The following is a 14,259-nucleotide window of genomic DNA, read 5'->3' as shown; positions in this document are numbered from 1 at the left end:
ACCTTGAGGCGGATGGGCTACAACAGCAGAAGGCCCCACCAGGTACCACTCATCTCCACTACAAATAGGAAAAACATGCTACAATTTGTACGAGCTCACCAAAATGGGACAGTGAAGACTGGAAAAATGTTGCCTGGTCTGATGAGTCTCGATTTCTGTTGAGACATTCAGATGGTATAGTCAGAATTTGGCGTAAACAGAATGAGAACATGGATCCATCATGCCTTGTTACCCCTGTGCAGGCTGCTGGTGGTGGTGTAATGGTGTGGGGGATGTTTTCTTGGCATATTTTAGGCCCCTTATAGTGCAAATTAGGCATATATATATAGTTTTTCTAATTTTTAGGTTATTTAAATTATATTCACATTTTATTCCGGATATTTTTACGAAAAAATAAGCAAATAAGCAGTTTTTGTACACTATTTCACCAAAAACAAAAAACTAATAGCCAATTTCCGTACATTACCTCAAAACCAACAGATGGCATTGGAATTGAGATACTGAGAGTCTCTGCTGCCATCTGGTGGGGTAAAATGACATAAAATTGCATTTTATGGTTACAGCCACAAGAGGGGCGTAATAGTATCCTATGGAGATTTTTAATTGAGCAAAACAAGTGAAACATGAGAAATCAGATATTTGGTTGTTTATGTATTCAAATATATAAATTGAAACATTACCAAATCCAAATTTTGTAAAAATAAATAACTAAATAAGTATATATGATTTTACATCATATATATATATATATATATATATATATATATATATATATATATATATATATATATATATATATATATATATATATATATATATATATATATATATATACAGTACAGAACAAAAGTTTGGAAACATTGCTATTTTTAATGTTTTTGAAAGAGGTTTCTTCTGCTCATCAAGCCTGCATTTATTTGATCAAAAATACAGAAAGGAAAAAACAGTAATATTGTGAAATATTATTACAACTTAAAACAATAGTTTTCTATTTGAATATACTTAAAAAATATATATAAATTTGTTCTTGTGATGCAAACCTGAATTTTTTTTGCATCATTACTCCAGCCTTCAGTGTCACATGTAACATCCAGTCTATCACATGATCATTTAGAAATCATTCTAATATTCAGATTTATTATGAGTGTTGGAAACAGTTCTGCTGTCTAATATATTTGATGAATAAAAGGTTAAAAAGAACTGCAATTGAAAAAAAAACAAATATATATATATATATATATATATATATATATATATATATATATATATATATATATATATATATATATATATTCTAATAATATATTTTCTTTACTATCACTTTTTATCAATTTAACACATCCTTGCTGAATAAAAAGTATTGATTTTATTTAAAAAAAGAAAGAAAAAAAATACTGACCCCAAAATACTGACCAGTAGTGTATATTGTTATTACAAAATATTTATATTTTTAAAACATAGCTTCTTCTTCTTTTTTTTTTTTTTTTTACTTTTTATTCATCATAGTATCCTAAAAAAGTATCACATGTTCTGAAAAAAGCAGAACTGTTTCCAACTTTGATAATGAATCATCATATTAGAATGATTTAGGATCATGTGATAATGATCCTAAAAAATCAGCTTTGCATCACAGAAATAAATGATAATTTAAAGTATAATAAATTTAAAAACAATTATTTTAAATAGTAATATTGTAATCACAATATTACCTTTTTTCTGTATTTTTGATCAAATAAATGCAGGCTTGATGAGCAGAAGAAACTTTTCTTATTAATTTTTTAAAATCTAGATTAATCTCACTGTGATCTTGAAATTAATCTAGATAGTGTGTATGCTTTACATATTTTTTTACGCACCCATGTAAATGGATTCCAGTTGCGTTCCAGGAGCATTGCGCCTGCAGAAGTGCTGCGATCGTTTACGTACAGAGTAGCGGACTGCAAACGCGCCCTGTGTGAAAGCACATCGAGTCCGTGCTGCACGCACACGGACTGCATACGCACTGCAGACGGATTATGTGTGAAACAGGCGTGAGCAGAGCCGTAGCTGGGGTCAGCGGGGCCCCAGTGAAGGTTGTACCAGTGGGCCCTGTTTGAAATTGTTCAATTTGTATGTCCGTTTATTTTTATTTATTTGTGCTATTTACACAATGTTTAAGTTTTTTTTCAAGTTTGTAGGTGGCAAGGTACAGAAACCAAATAATTAAATGTAAAAAAGCACTGGATAGTCTTCAATGTAAAAATGAAATATACAATCAAACCTACATTTATTCAGACACCTTCAAACATTTCTCACATTATTACAGTTTTTCTATATTATATATATATATCAAAAAAATATATCTGGTGTCTGAATAATTTTTGGTTTGACTGTTAAAACTACAAAGTAGTCAAGAGCAGCGAGTGATTTTCATTTTCATTTTCTTGGATTAACATTACAGCAGCCAGTAGCTAAATTAGGCACGGTAACTTTAAGAGACGATGAACGCATCCAATATAATACACATCCCATTTTTTCCTCAACTGTTTACTTTCACTTAAGAAATAACTGACTGTTTTTCCGAGCATAATTTCCAAGGTGGATATTTTGACATATTTTGTAAGTATTTTTCGGCACAAGAGCAAAAATTAGCAAATTCGGTGTTCTCTGCGTGAGCCCTGAACACCAGAACATCCCGAGTACTGAATTGGGCTCTTTCACATCTTTTTTTTTTTTTTGTACAAACTGCGATTTGTATTTGTTCGTTCGGGTGCAGGAGGGACTTTGAGGAGAACTTCGCAGAAGAGAGCTCGGTTCAGTGTCGCTGTCCGTGATACGCAGCTCTCTCTCCGCAACGAACACAGCGCGAGTAACCAGCTACTCTGTTCAGCTTTTCCGTGTCTTGTTTTTGGATGCTTTAATGTTGAAATCGACAAGCGGTAAGGCTTAAAAACACGTAGAAACGATAAGCTTTCGTGACGATGCGCAGCAGTGGCCAGTCAACTGTTTTAGTCTGCTAAATGCATACATTTATTACATTTATTTTATATTTACTATTTACAATAGAATATAGACAACATATCAAATGTTGAAAGTGAGACATTTTGAAATGTCATGCCAAATATTGGCTCATTTTGGATTTTCAAAAAAGTTGGGACAGGCAGCAATAAGAGGCCGGAAAAGTTAAATATCTGTGCATAAAGGTCAAGGCCGGAAAACCATACTGGATGCCCGTGATCTTCGGGTCCTTAGACGGCACTGCATTACATATAGGAATGCTACTCTAATGGAAATCACAACATGGGCTCAGGAATACTTCCAGAAAACATTTTCGGTGAACTCAATCCACCGTGCCATTTGCCGTTGCTGGCTAAAACTCTATAGGTCAAACATGATTCAGAAGCGCAGGCGTTTTTTCTGGGCCAAGGCTCATTTAAAATGGACTGTGGAAAAGTGGAAAACTGTTCTGTGGTCAGACAAATCAAAATTTGAAGTTCTTTTTGAAAAACTGGGATGCCATGTCATCCGGACTAAAGAGGACGAGGACAACCCAAGTTGTTATCAGTGCTCAGTTCAGAAGCCTTCATCTCTGATGGTATGGGGTTGCATGAGTGTTTGTGGCATGGGCAGCTTACACATCTGGAAAGGCACCATCAATGCTGGGGGGTGGGGTATGGTGTTTAAAATGTGTTTATTATGTGTCTGTTATTTAACTTCTTGAACTATTGTAAATACTTTTTAAAACTTTGTGTGAAGTGGTACAAAAATATACGTTTTCTGCCATGATGTCTTGAATTTGTCATTCTAAATGCATTTTAATTTTAATGTTTTGCTAAATAACTAAATAAAATAATTAAATAGCTACTGTTTCAATATAGACTACATAGGCGTTTCTTCTTATTATTATATGTTTTTTATATATAGTGAATGTGTATTTTAGATGTCTAAAACTTTAAATATCCTAAAGATCATGTGGATGAAAACACTAACGTTAAGCTCCTTTAGTCAATCTCTGGCTCACTACAAAAACCGAGCAGAGCTCTATAAAAAAAGATACGTTAAAGACTTGCCGAGTCACAGGGCTCAAGTCCAAATCAAGTTATTGTTGTCAAAGTCTAAGTCAAGTCTCAAGTTTACTTTGATTATATCGAGTCAAGTCATAAGTCTTCAAATGGACTCGAGTCCATTTTTATGGCAATGATGTGAAAATGTATTATTATTTGAATATGCGTGTTTTTATAGTATGAAAAAAGCTAAAGGGTACCTTTCTTCGTGTTCTGTTAAAAAGAAAGAATAGTCGTTAATTTTTTTTTTTTTTTTTGAGTCGCTATTGCCTGGGTCTGTCATGGCGTGTGTGGAGAGAGATGGCAATCAAAACCGCGTACTGTAAATGGCGACAGTGGCCAACTAAAACGATGAACATTTATTTAATTTCTATCAGATTTTCTCTGAACTACTTGTCAATATGCCTGGGATTTAAGGACAAAACATTTGGGGCTAGATTAAAATCATTCTGGGCTCGACTGGAGCCCTAGTTTAGCCCTAGCGACGCCCCGTGCTTGCCTATGTAAACTATGCATAATTACAGCTGCAGTCAGTAACTTTTGATGCTTTAGCGGTTAATAAACAGAACTGCTTGCGTCTTGCGGAAGAACATCGTAGCCGGAACTACTTCTCTCTGTTTATATCTATGAAGAATCACAAAGGTACTGGGTTACTCCACCGCGGTACCCCTGAAGCAATCTAAAATAGTCCGAATATAAACACTTATTATAGGTGCAACCTAGTGATTCAGGACAAGCTAAAAACACGGTTTGGAAAATGGATTCATGGTGTACTCGCTTATTATATAAATTTTTCTACATTTTGAACACAAACAAAGTTACGGACCGCAGCTCTGATTGGTTGTTTCTTACCGGGAGTGGATGACTTTCTGCAAATGGCAAAAGGACAACTGGGAGGAGCCAGAGGACCTTGATTTTTTTTCACAGATTATCTGTCTCATATTCTACTGTCAGGACATAATGATAGATTTAACAAATATGTAAAAAATATATTTTTACAAAAGTTACCTACTGCAGCTTTAATATGGTGATTACTTATTCCGGTCTTGCGATGCTTGCATTGACTGCAAGGGAAACTTATTACATGGCTATATAATTAATGATTTTCAAATTTAACAGCCGATAGTTGTATATCAAAAACATGGGGAAACATCCTCCCTAGATTTTGCGTACCTCTGTGTTGAAATTCATCCAGATACAACGCGGAGATTGCTTTATTCTTCTGTTGATTATGCAGATCAGCGTCAGGTCATGTCCACAGGGATTTCTTCTTTCAAACACAAACCTCTCAAATACGCCATACTTTTAATTTTCGAAGAGCTGGTTTTGTTCTGACTGCTATGTAAGATCAATGTTTCTGACTGTCAAACAAGACGCACAGAGATTTCTTATAAAACATGTTTTATTAACTTTATTTGATAACATAATTTATAACTAACTGTACAATTAAACATAATATAATTATGGTAGGTTTGCATTAAATAAAAGATCGCTGTTTGCATTCATGTGTATTTTTATCTATGTTTATTTGTTTTGCGAAAGATCTGCAGCATAAATCATGATCTGTCTAGCAGCCATGTATATTGTTATTCTTTTGCATTAATTATCAGATTAAACAGATAGTAAAATTATTCAAGTATTTTTTATTGTGTAAAATAATAAAATATGTTGTGAAAATAACGATGAAACAGACTTATGTATGTGTACAATTGAGAAATGGATACTTCTGGAGATAAATCGCAGCCCACGTCTCACGAGGTAAATATTTAATTTATAAAAAAATAATAATAATGCAAACATTTTCGAGAAATAAGTAATTTGTACATTTACATATTTGGTAAGATAAAAAATACATTATATAGCTGTGTATACATGAGTTCAACTTTCATCTCGTGAACAGTAACGAAAATTAGTGTATTTAATTCATTCACCGGACCCTAACATAGTTTCAAATCCATTGGCTCAGTTAACATAGTATAGTGATAATAGCAGTGTATATCTTATTTGCATTTGAAGTGATATTATAAATCCTGTAAACATATAGAAGGTAATATTTGGACTTCTCCGGTTCTCTGCACTGACTTTAAGCACAATCTTCTTTTACTGTCTATAGTATGCACACAATCGCGTCGCCTGAAGCTCACCGGTCACGTGACTGAAAGCAGGACTTGTAGGAGGTTCAGTGTTGCGGATTTCCTGTCAAATTTGACAGGAAATTTGACAACTACTTTAACACTGTTGCCGCGGGTTGTTTTTTTATGTTCATGGGTTGAATCGACCCCAATAGCGTGATATTTAGCTGCTGTTATGGGAATTTTACTGGAGGATCCCCGCCGAAAAACGCGATTGTGCTAGCCTTGGGCTAGTTTTTTGTAGCAAATGGGCGGGTTTTGTTGCCAAAACCTGGCAACCCTGTCGTCACGCCCTCAACCAGTGTTTGTTTCAGTCAGTCCAGCTTTAGCCAGGCAAACCGAAGGATCTTTCATTTGTGCTGGATTTTAATGTTTAGAGTACAGACATACAAACTAAAATGTCAAAATCCATCAAAGAGTTCAGTCTTCACTACGACCCCATTAATGAAAGCAATACTTTTACTAGTGGGGATATTGTGGAGGGACGAGTTGTTTTGGAGGTTATCAAAGAAATAAAGGTGGACAGTTTTTTTGTGAAGCTGACGGGGGACGCACAAGTGAGCTGGACTGAAGGCTCAGGTGACGACGAAACAACCTACAGCGACCACGAGAGATACTTCAAACTAAAGCAATACTTCATTCAAGAGAGCTCGAAGAAAGGTGAGGTTGTACATTAGAACATTTCCAATATATAGGAGTATCATATTTTTATCACAAATTGTAATACTTTTATTTCTTACTGTAACGTGTACAGGAGAAGGCGAAAAGAATACAACTCTTATAGATGGAGAGACTTGTAAGTAAATGGGTTTCATAGCCTATACCTTGCAAGTAAATTAAATAAAATTAAATAAACAACTTAAAAAAAATTATTCATTTGCACGAAACCTGAATTTATTATAAGCTGATACTAAACTGAATATCCCTTTAAAAAACTCAATTATTAATATACTAATAGTAACTCATATTAACATGTCTTTTTTATTAATCAGATGGACCAGTGATTAGGCCAGGAAGTCATGTTTTTCCATTCAGATTCCAGCTGCCTCAACAGTGAGTGATACTACTGATGTGCTTTTCATAATACATCTTCAGTTGTTGTTGTTCCTTATTGTGTAAATATGTGCACAGTAAAATAATATTCAGCAGGTGTAATTCACAGCCTATGAACACAATATACAGAACGAGTCAATCAGCAAGAGAGTGTTCCCACATTTTACTTTCTTTCAATTCAGTTACATATAATATTAACACAAATTATCATCCTCGAAAAAAAAAAAAAAAACATCAATCATATTAATATATGCATTATCTCACAAAAGTAAGTACACCCCTCACATTTCAGCAACCATATTAGCATATCTTCTCAAGGGACAATACTATAGAAATGAAACTTGGATATATTTTATAGTAGTCAATGTGCTGCTTGTGTAGCAGTATAGATTTACTGTCTTCTGAAAATAACTTAACGTACAGCCATCATTGTCAGTATAGCTGGCAACAAAAGTGGGTACACCCTAAGTGACAACAAAGCCGCATGTACTATTCATCATGTTCATGTTTTTGTCTGCTTGACAGGACCATACATATTTGTGGATCTTGTAATAAAGCAGTTAAGATTTGGTGCTTTGAGTACAATTCTCTCATACTCTTTTCACTTTACATGCTGCCTCTCGGGTCCATTATAGCCAGGCATATAGCTTTTCACTGCTATGATTTGCAAATTGATCTGCCTATGAAACCAAAAATGCAGATTGCATTCATGACATTAAACTATTGTTAGAGCAAAGTTTCCTTCATCTCAATGAAGAAAATACTTATTTGGAGAGTCTTTAACTTCCGACTTTGATGTGCTGACTTCAGAGCTTAGACCAACTGTCAGAAATCTCTGTGTGCCACTTGATAGTAGTCTAAAATTTGTTAAACAAATTGACAGCATGGTTAAAGATGTTTTTTTTTTTCAGCTACATTTTTTGGCCTAGGTCAAACCATTTTTTAATCGCTCTGACCTTTGAAAAGCCATTCATGCTTTTATCAGTTCAAGAATAGATTATTGTAATGCACTTTGGTATCTCAAAGTCATCCCTCAGATGCCTTCAGCTGGTGCAGAATGCTGAAGCCCGTCTTTTAACAAAACACATGTAAACATGAGCACATAACCTCAATTCTTTATTCACTCCACTGGCTTTCAGTTTCTTTTTGAGTTGAATTTAAAATGTTATTGTTTGTTTTTAAAGCTCTCAATGGCCTTGCCCCTCCCGATTTAACTGAAATGCTGGCTTTTCATCAGCCAAACAGAGCTCTTAGTACAACAAATCAACTTTTGCTGGAAGTCCCGAGGTCATGGTACAAACACTGGGGTGACCGGGCTTTTTCTGTATCTGGGCCCATACTCTGGAATAAGCTTCCCACCGAAATACTCACCATTTCTGACCTGGGCTTTTTTAAAGCTAAGCTTAAAACATATTTATTTAGACTGGCTTTGATATCTAGCAATTTTTGTGACATCTTTGTGTATTTTATGTATTTCTTTGTTGTTGGCTTTTAATTTGTGTTTTTATGGCTCTGTTGTTATTGGAAAGCACTTCACCATGTGTGTTGTAAAGGGCTGTATAAGTAAATGTTGATTGATTGATACTGATCACTGGATGTTCAATATGGCACCTCATGGCAAATAACTCGCTGAGGATTTGAGAATTAGAATTGTAGCTCTCCACAAAGATGGCCTAGGCTATTGAGAGTGGGGAGTCACCTGCCGATTTAGGTTGATTTGGGAGGAGTCTGAGCCGGTCAGCCATGATGGTAGGACACGCTATCGGTTGCCAGGGGCAATGCCTTCAGAACTTCAGAACAGCCCCCAACACAAAAACCTGGTGCAGGATGTGTCATTGGGTTAAAATCAAATTAAAAATAAATTTACACTGCTTTAGCCTACATCAAAACATTTTGGAAACGTTTGTGTACATTGAACATCTCGTTACCATCTAGTCTTTACGAAACAGTGGCAGTTATTTAAGTTACTTTGTCATTTTGGTCAAGAAGTGTCTGCTAAATGCAATATGTAATTACAACACGCTAAAACGCATGTGAATAAGCCACAGCAGAAAGCCTCGTAACTTTCCAAAGACTTGTGGCCTTTAAACTCCTGCATTGTGTAGTAACTTACACCAAAAACTAGATAATTCACAATGTCCATATGTGTGCGTGGATGTATGGTCCAGGTCTCTGTGCCATTCCGCTGCAGGGAGCTCGTATGGATCAATATTTTGGATGCCTGAGAGCTTCTCCAAATACCGCTGTTTTGCGCTTGGTGTAACCTAAAAAAAACTGTATTCCATTGTTCCTATGTTTTCCATATGTATCGTGTGAGGTACTGGAGCAGTTTTTAAGGCAGCAGTAACCTCCAGGCATGGTAAAACAGTGCAGAATTGCAAAAACCTCCTCTACTACAGAGTTAACAACACGTGTAAGCAATCTTGTTTCGCCGCAGGTGTCCTGCCAACATGGCGGAGACTTTGATATCGAGGGGAGGGGCACTGTGCTATGACGACAACTCCTCACTCTCAATAGGAAGTTCGGTAACATCCTGAAACTGAGTTACAGTACAGTGGTCAGGGTCATGCAGAGGTTTCCAAGATGGGTTCCACTTGGAACAGGCCTTCGCAAGGGTCGATCAAAGAAGTCGAGTCATCATGTTGTGCATAAGGTGCAGAAGCTGCCTTCAAAAAAAAAAAAAAAGATGCACAAGTACTGCCAGCATGGCTTTAGAGGTTGCAGAAGTGGAAGGTCAGCTTGTCAGTGCTCTGACCATAGGCCACACTTTGCAACAAGTCAGTTTGCAAGGCCGTCATCCCAGAAGGAAGCCTCTTCTGAAGCTGGCTCATAAGAAATGTCCGCAAATAGTTCTTGAAGACAACCTGTCCAAGAGCAAGAATTACTGGAACCATGTCTTGTGGTCTGATGAGACTAAGATAAACTTGTTTGGCTCAGATGGTGTCCAACATGTGTGGCAACACCCTGATGGGGAGTACCAAGAAAATTGTGTCTTGCCCACAGTCAAACGTGGTTGTGGTAGCATCATGATCTGGGGCTGCATGAGTTTGGTTGGTGCCAGGGAGCCTTAATTGAAGGAAACATGGATTGCACCATCTACTGTGACATTCTTAAGTAGAACATGATGCTTTCCCTTCAGGCAGTGGACAGAACGGCAGTCTTCCAACATGATAACGACCCCAAACTGCCAAGAGGACAACTGCCTAGCAGAGGAAGCTGAAGGTGATGGCGTGGCCAAGTATGTCTCCAGACCTGAAGCCTATTGAGCAAAAGGTGGAGAAGCACCATGTGTCAAACATCCAGCAGCGCCGAGATGTCATTATGAGGGAGTGGAAGAGGATCCCAGCAACAACCTGTGCAGCTCTGGTGAATTCTATGCCCAGGAGGATTTTTAAGGCAGTACTAAATAACAAAGGTGCTCGCACAAAATATTGACACTTTGGACATAGTTTTGACATGTTCACTTAGGGTGCCAGCTATTTTGACAATAATGGCTGTACATTAAGTTATTTTCAGAGGACAGTTAATCTATACTGCTATACAAGCAGCACATTGACTACTCTAAAATATATATATATATATATACATGTAATATAATATATATATATATATACTTTTGTGAGATACTGTACATACTTCTTGCTAATGCATAATGCACATTTATGCATAAGCTATGTTGTTTATATGAAATCTTATGCACTGTTATTCTTGTCAGAAACCAAAGAGTTTTATTTTTCCCTAATTTCAGAAACATGCCTCCATCTTTTAAAGGATTTCATGGCTCGGTTAAGTATGTCTTGACAGTAAAGCTGAGCAGGCCTTGGAAGTCAACATCTTCTACACATACAGAATTAAACTTTGTGCTGAGAAATGATGGGACCAATGATCATTTACTGGTATGAATTATAATACCATATTTCACTTTTTAGCACTCATCTATCAATTCACATTAATAGAGAGATGATGTAACCACTTATTAAAGCATTAAGCCCCAAGAAGCCATGCATTTACAATGCATTTAGAACAGCTAATGGGTGCAAGAGAAACCGGTCAATTTAGCTCAAAGAGAATCATTTAAGATTTTAAAGGGAATTTGGACTGAATTATTGTCGGCCAGTATAGAGTCGGCCTGCGATTTACTGAGTGAGCTGTACAACATCAACACTGCAATGGATACTAAAATCCAAAATATAGTGATAACACTATTAATTAGCACAGTAACCAGATCGGTGGTTTAAGTCATTAACTTCACAAAACACACGATACTTCTCTTTTGAAATAAGTATTTAGTGGATAAATCTAGGACATATATAAACTAGTTTATCAGATGAACACACCTATTCACACAAGTTGTAGAAAGTAAGGAAAGAGAATGAAAATGTGAAATCCCAAGTTTATTGCAATATGTGCAATTGCATAGACCTGAACAACCGTCAATCACTTAATTAACCCTCGAATTGAGTTCCCCAATAAGGTTAAAACTTAAAGGTTATATTAAATGCACCAGTTCAGAATCTTGAGGTACTGAAGTTACTTGTTTAGTGGGTTCCCTTTAGTTGTCATCATTTCCGAAAAGGGGGTTTCCTGAGGTTGCTGATTGGCTGGAAGTTCAGTAGTTGTTGAAGTGATACCTTGGGAAGCCAGTCTTTGGACATTGGCTGAAAATGCAGAGTTGTGGGCTGGTTGAAGTTTTAGAAGTAATGTGATTTTTAGAATGTTGTTCTTTTTTCATACAGCAACCACAATCTGGCACACAAGACAAGAAGATGAAACTTTTTGGCTCAGGAAAAATGTCAGTGACTGTAACAACTGAAAAAACTGGCTATATGCAAGGTGATCATGTCATGTGTAGCTTGCATCCCTCTGTCAAAGCTGACTTAACTGAAGACACTATCCTGCAGTGTCTTTTGTGCCTGCAGTGTCCATTTGTTTCTTTGTTTTTGTAATTACTGATGTATGTTGTCTCTAATTGTAGTAATTTGTGCAGGTGAAACAATTAAAGTTTTTGTCGACATTGACAACTCTTCATCTCGTGATGTCAAGCTAAAGTACAGCCTCAAGCAGCTACAGACGTTCATCGCTGGCAAGAGCACTAATAGAGGACATAAGGATATAGTCAAAGAGACTAGAGATCGCATCCCTTCTGGAGAAAAGTCTAAATTTATAGTGGACATGGCACTTCCACATGACCTGACTGTCACCTTTGAAAACTGCAGAATTCTAAAAGTGCAGTATGAACTTAAGGTGCTATTTTGCGTTTTGTAATATTGCCTTATATAGCTTAACAATACTTTTTATTGAAGAGTAAAGCAAACTCATTATTATCTTTCAGGTATATCTGGATGTGTCTTTTGCTTCAGATCCAGAAGTCAGATTTCCTGTGGTCATTCTTCCAGCTGAACATCAGTGTCCTCCCTGGCAAGGCCCACCTGGAGGATTCCAGCCATATCCACCACCTCAGCCTAACCTTGTGCCTTATCCTGGTGAACTACCTCCTCCACCTGCAGGACTTTACCCCAATTTGTATGACCCTACAGTGCTACCCTATCCAGGAGCTGCTGCAGGGGTCTATCCAAATCCACATGCCATCCAGCCTGGTTTCCATCCAGATCCTTCTGCACCGGTTTATGATCCAAATCAAAGCACTATATAATTCTGTCCTAATATGCCTTCTTAGTGTCCTTTACCAGCCTTGTCTCCATGCCTTCTGTCTACAAGCTCAGTGCCTATTATTGTGCCTTTTTAAGCTTAGCACTTTTGTCACTATACAGCAAATGTATACAGACCTTATGTAGCCCCGCCCCTTTTCAGCACTGCAGTCATTGTCTTCTGTTTTCAGTTTATATTTTCACAACATGGAAGTAAAACGATTAGGATTTTTGTATGAACCTGCAGTTTTAAAATCTTCCCGGACAATTGTTTTGACATTGATTTCAAAGTTTTTAGTGCTTATGATAACTTTTGTTAACACTAGTCCAATTCACTTGCTAAAACTCTTCGACAGCAATGTTGTAGATATATACAGAGCTCCTGCAAAACGGAAGTTCAAAATAACATTCTAAGATGACTCTTTGCTTCTTTCTCTGGAGCATAAGGCCTACAAGCAGTTTGATAGTATAAAAACCCTTTATCTCTAACCACTCCTACTGAAACATGTTTTGCTGATTGTACTGCAGTTGTATTGATACTGTACTGCATTTGGAATTTTGACCTCCATCCATGATTAAATTATCTATAAACCGTATCTATTACTGCAAAAAAATGCTGCATGCTTATACATGTTTATTTACTCAAACAGACCCTTTGAATTTATGCTAAAATAAATGTGGTGACATGAAACAATTAAAACATCTCAGTCTTGCTTTCAAGCTTGATTATTTTACAAAACATTAATTTTTATTAAAGCTACAAAAGTTATTGGAAGAACAGTGAGTGCATCTCAAGGTCTTTTGTTTGATTAACTTTAATGACACGGACAACAGCAATTTTATTTAGCAGCTGCAACTTTAGGTCCTAATCAATCATATTAACGCACAAGCAATTTCTTTCCCACATCTCAAAAACTGCAAGTCTTGTGGGGGTTTCCAGGGGCTCGTATTTAGTACTTAGATGTATCGCTGAATACATCTGAGATGATTTGAAAGATGCCAGATCTTCTAGTCGTGATAACTGATCTCTGGCTAATTTGGTTCTTCGAATGAATTTGCGGATTTGGTTCAAATTTCTTAAATCATTTAATTTAAGATTACTGCACGCTCTCGTGTTCCCCGAAAATGGCAGATGTTATCGATACTCAGAACCACGATCAGCAATGCAGCGATTTGCTGGTAACAAGACAGAAATTAAATGACATAGTTTAACCTTCATCCGTCCCTTAGGTCATTTTGACCTGAAAATGATTTAACAAAAAAATAATAAAATTCATATGTTGATCTTACTGGCCCTAGATTTAGTTACATGTGTCACACTTGCACTGGGAATACACACACAATTTTGAGTGGATTCAGTGGATTGAGATTTTAACACTACTT

The 14,259-nt window shown here is 36.4% G+C and overlaps 1 protein-coding gene across 1 annotated transcript; it reads left to right on the top strand.

Annotated features, from left to right (window-relative positions):
• Positions 1-6,221: 6,221 nt before the first annotated feature.
• Positions 6,222-13,472, top strand: LOC127958796 (arrestin domain-containing protein 3). Its single transcript, XM_052557771.1, has 7 exons — positions 6,222-6,835; positions 6,930-6,971; positions 7,168-7,228; positions 10,977-11,124; positions 11,965-12,061; positions 12,216-12,472; positions 12,561-13,472. The coding sequence occupies exons 1-7, from the start codon at positions 6,574-6,576 to the stop codon at positions 12,879-12,881; spliced, it is 1,188 nt and encodes a 395-aa protein (XP_052413731.1). The 5' UTR covers positions 6,222-6,573; the 3' UTR covers positions 12,882-13,472.
• The last annotated feature ends 787 nt before the right edge of the window (positions 13,473-14,259 follow it).

Source organism: Carassius gibelio, chromosome B5 (genome assembly GCF_023724105.1).
Source record: "Carassius gibelio isolate Cgi1373 ecotype wild population from Czech Republic chromosome B5, carGib1.2-hapl.c, whole genome shotgun sequence".
Taxonomy (NCBI): domain Eukaryota; kingdom Metazoa; phylum Chordata; class Actinopteri; order Cypriniformes; family Cyprinidae; genus Carassius; species Carassius gibelio.
This window is presented reverse-complemented; position numbering and strand designations above follow the sequence as displayed.

Coding starts and splice junctions, on each gene's coding strand:
- LOC127958796 (XM_052557771.1), top strand. CDS start 6,574: ATGTCAAAATCCATCAAAGAGTTCAGTCTTCACTACGACCCCATTAAT. Junction 6,836..6,929: donor TCAAGAGAGCTCGAAGAAAG/GTGAGGTTGTAC, acceptor TAACGTGTACAG/GAGAAGGCGAAAAGAATACA. Junction 11,125..11,964: donor GGACCAATGATCATTTACTG/GTATGAATTATA, acceptor TTTTTCATACAG/CAACCACAATCTGGCACACA.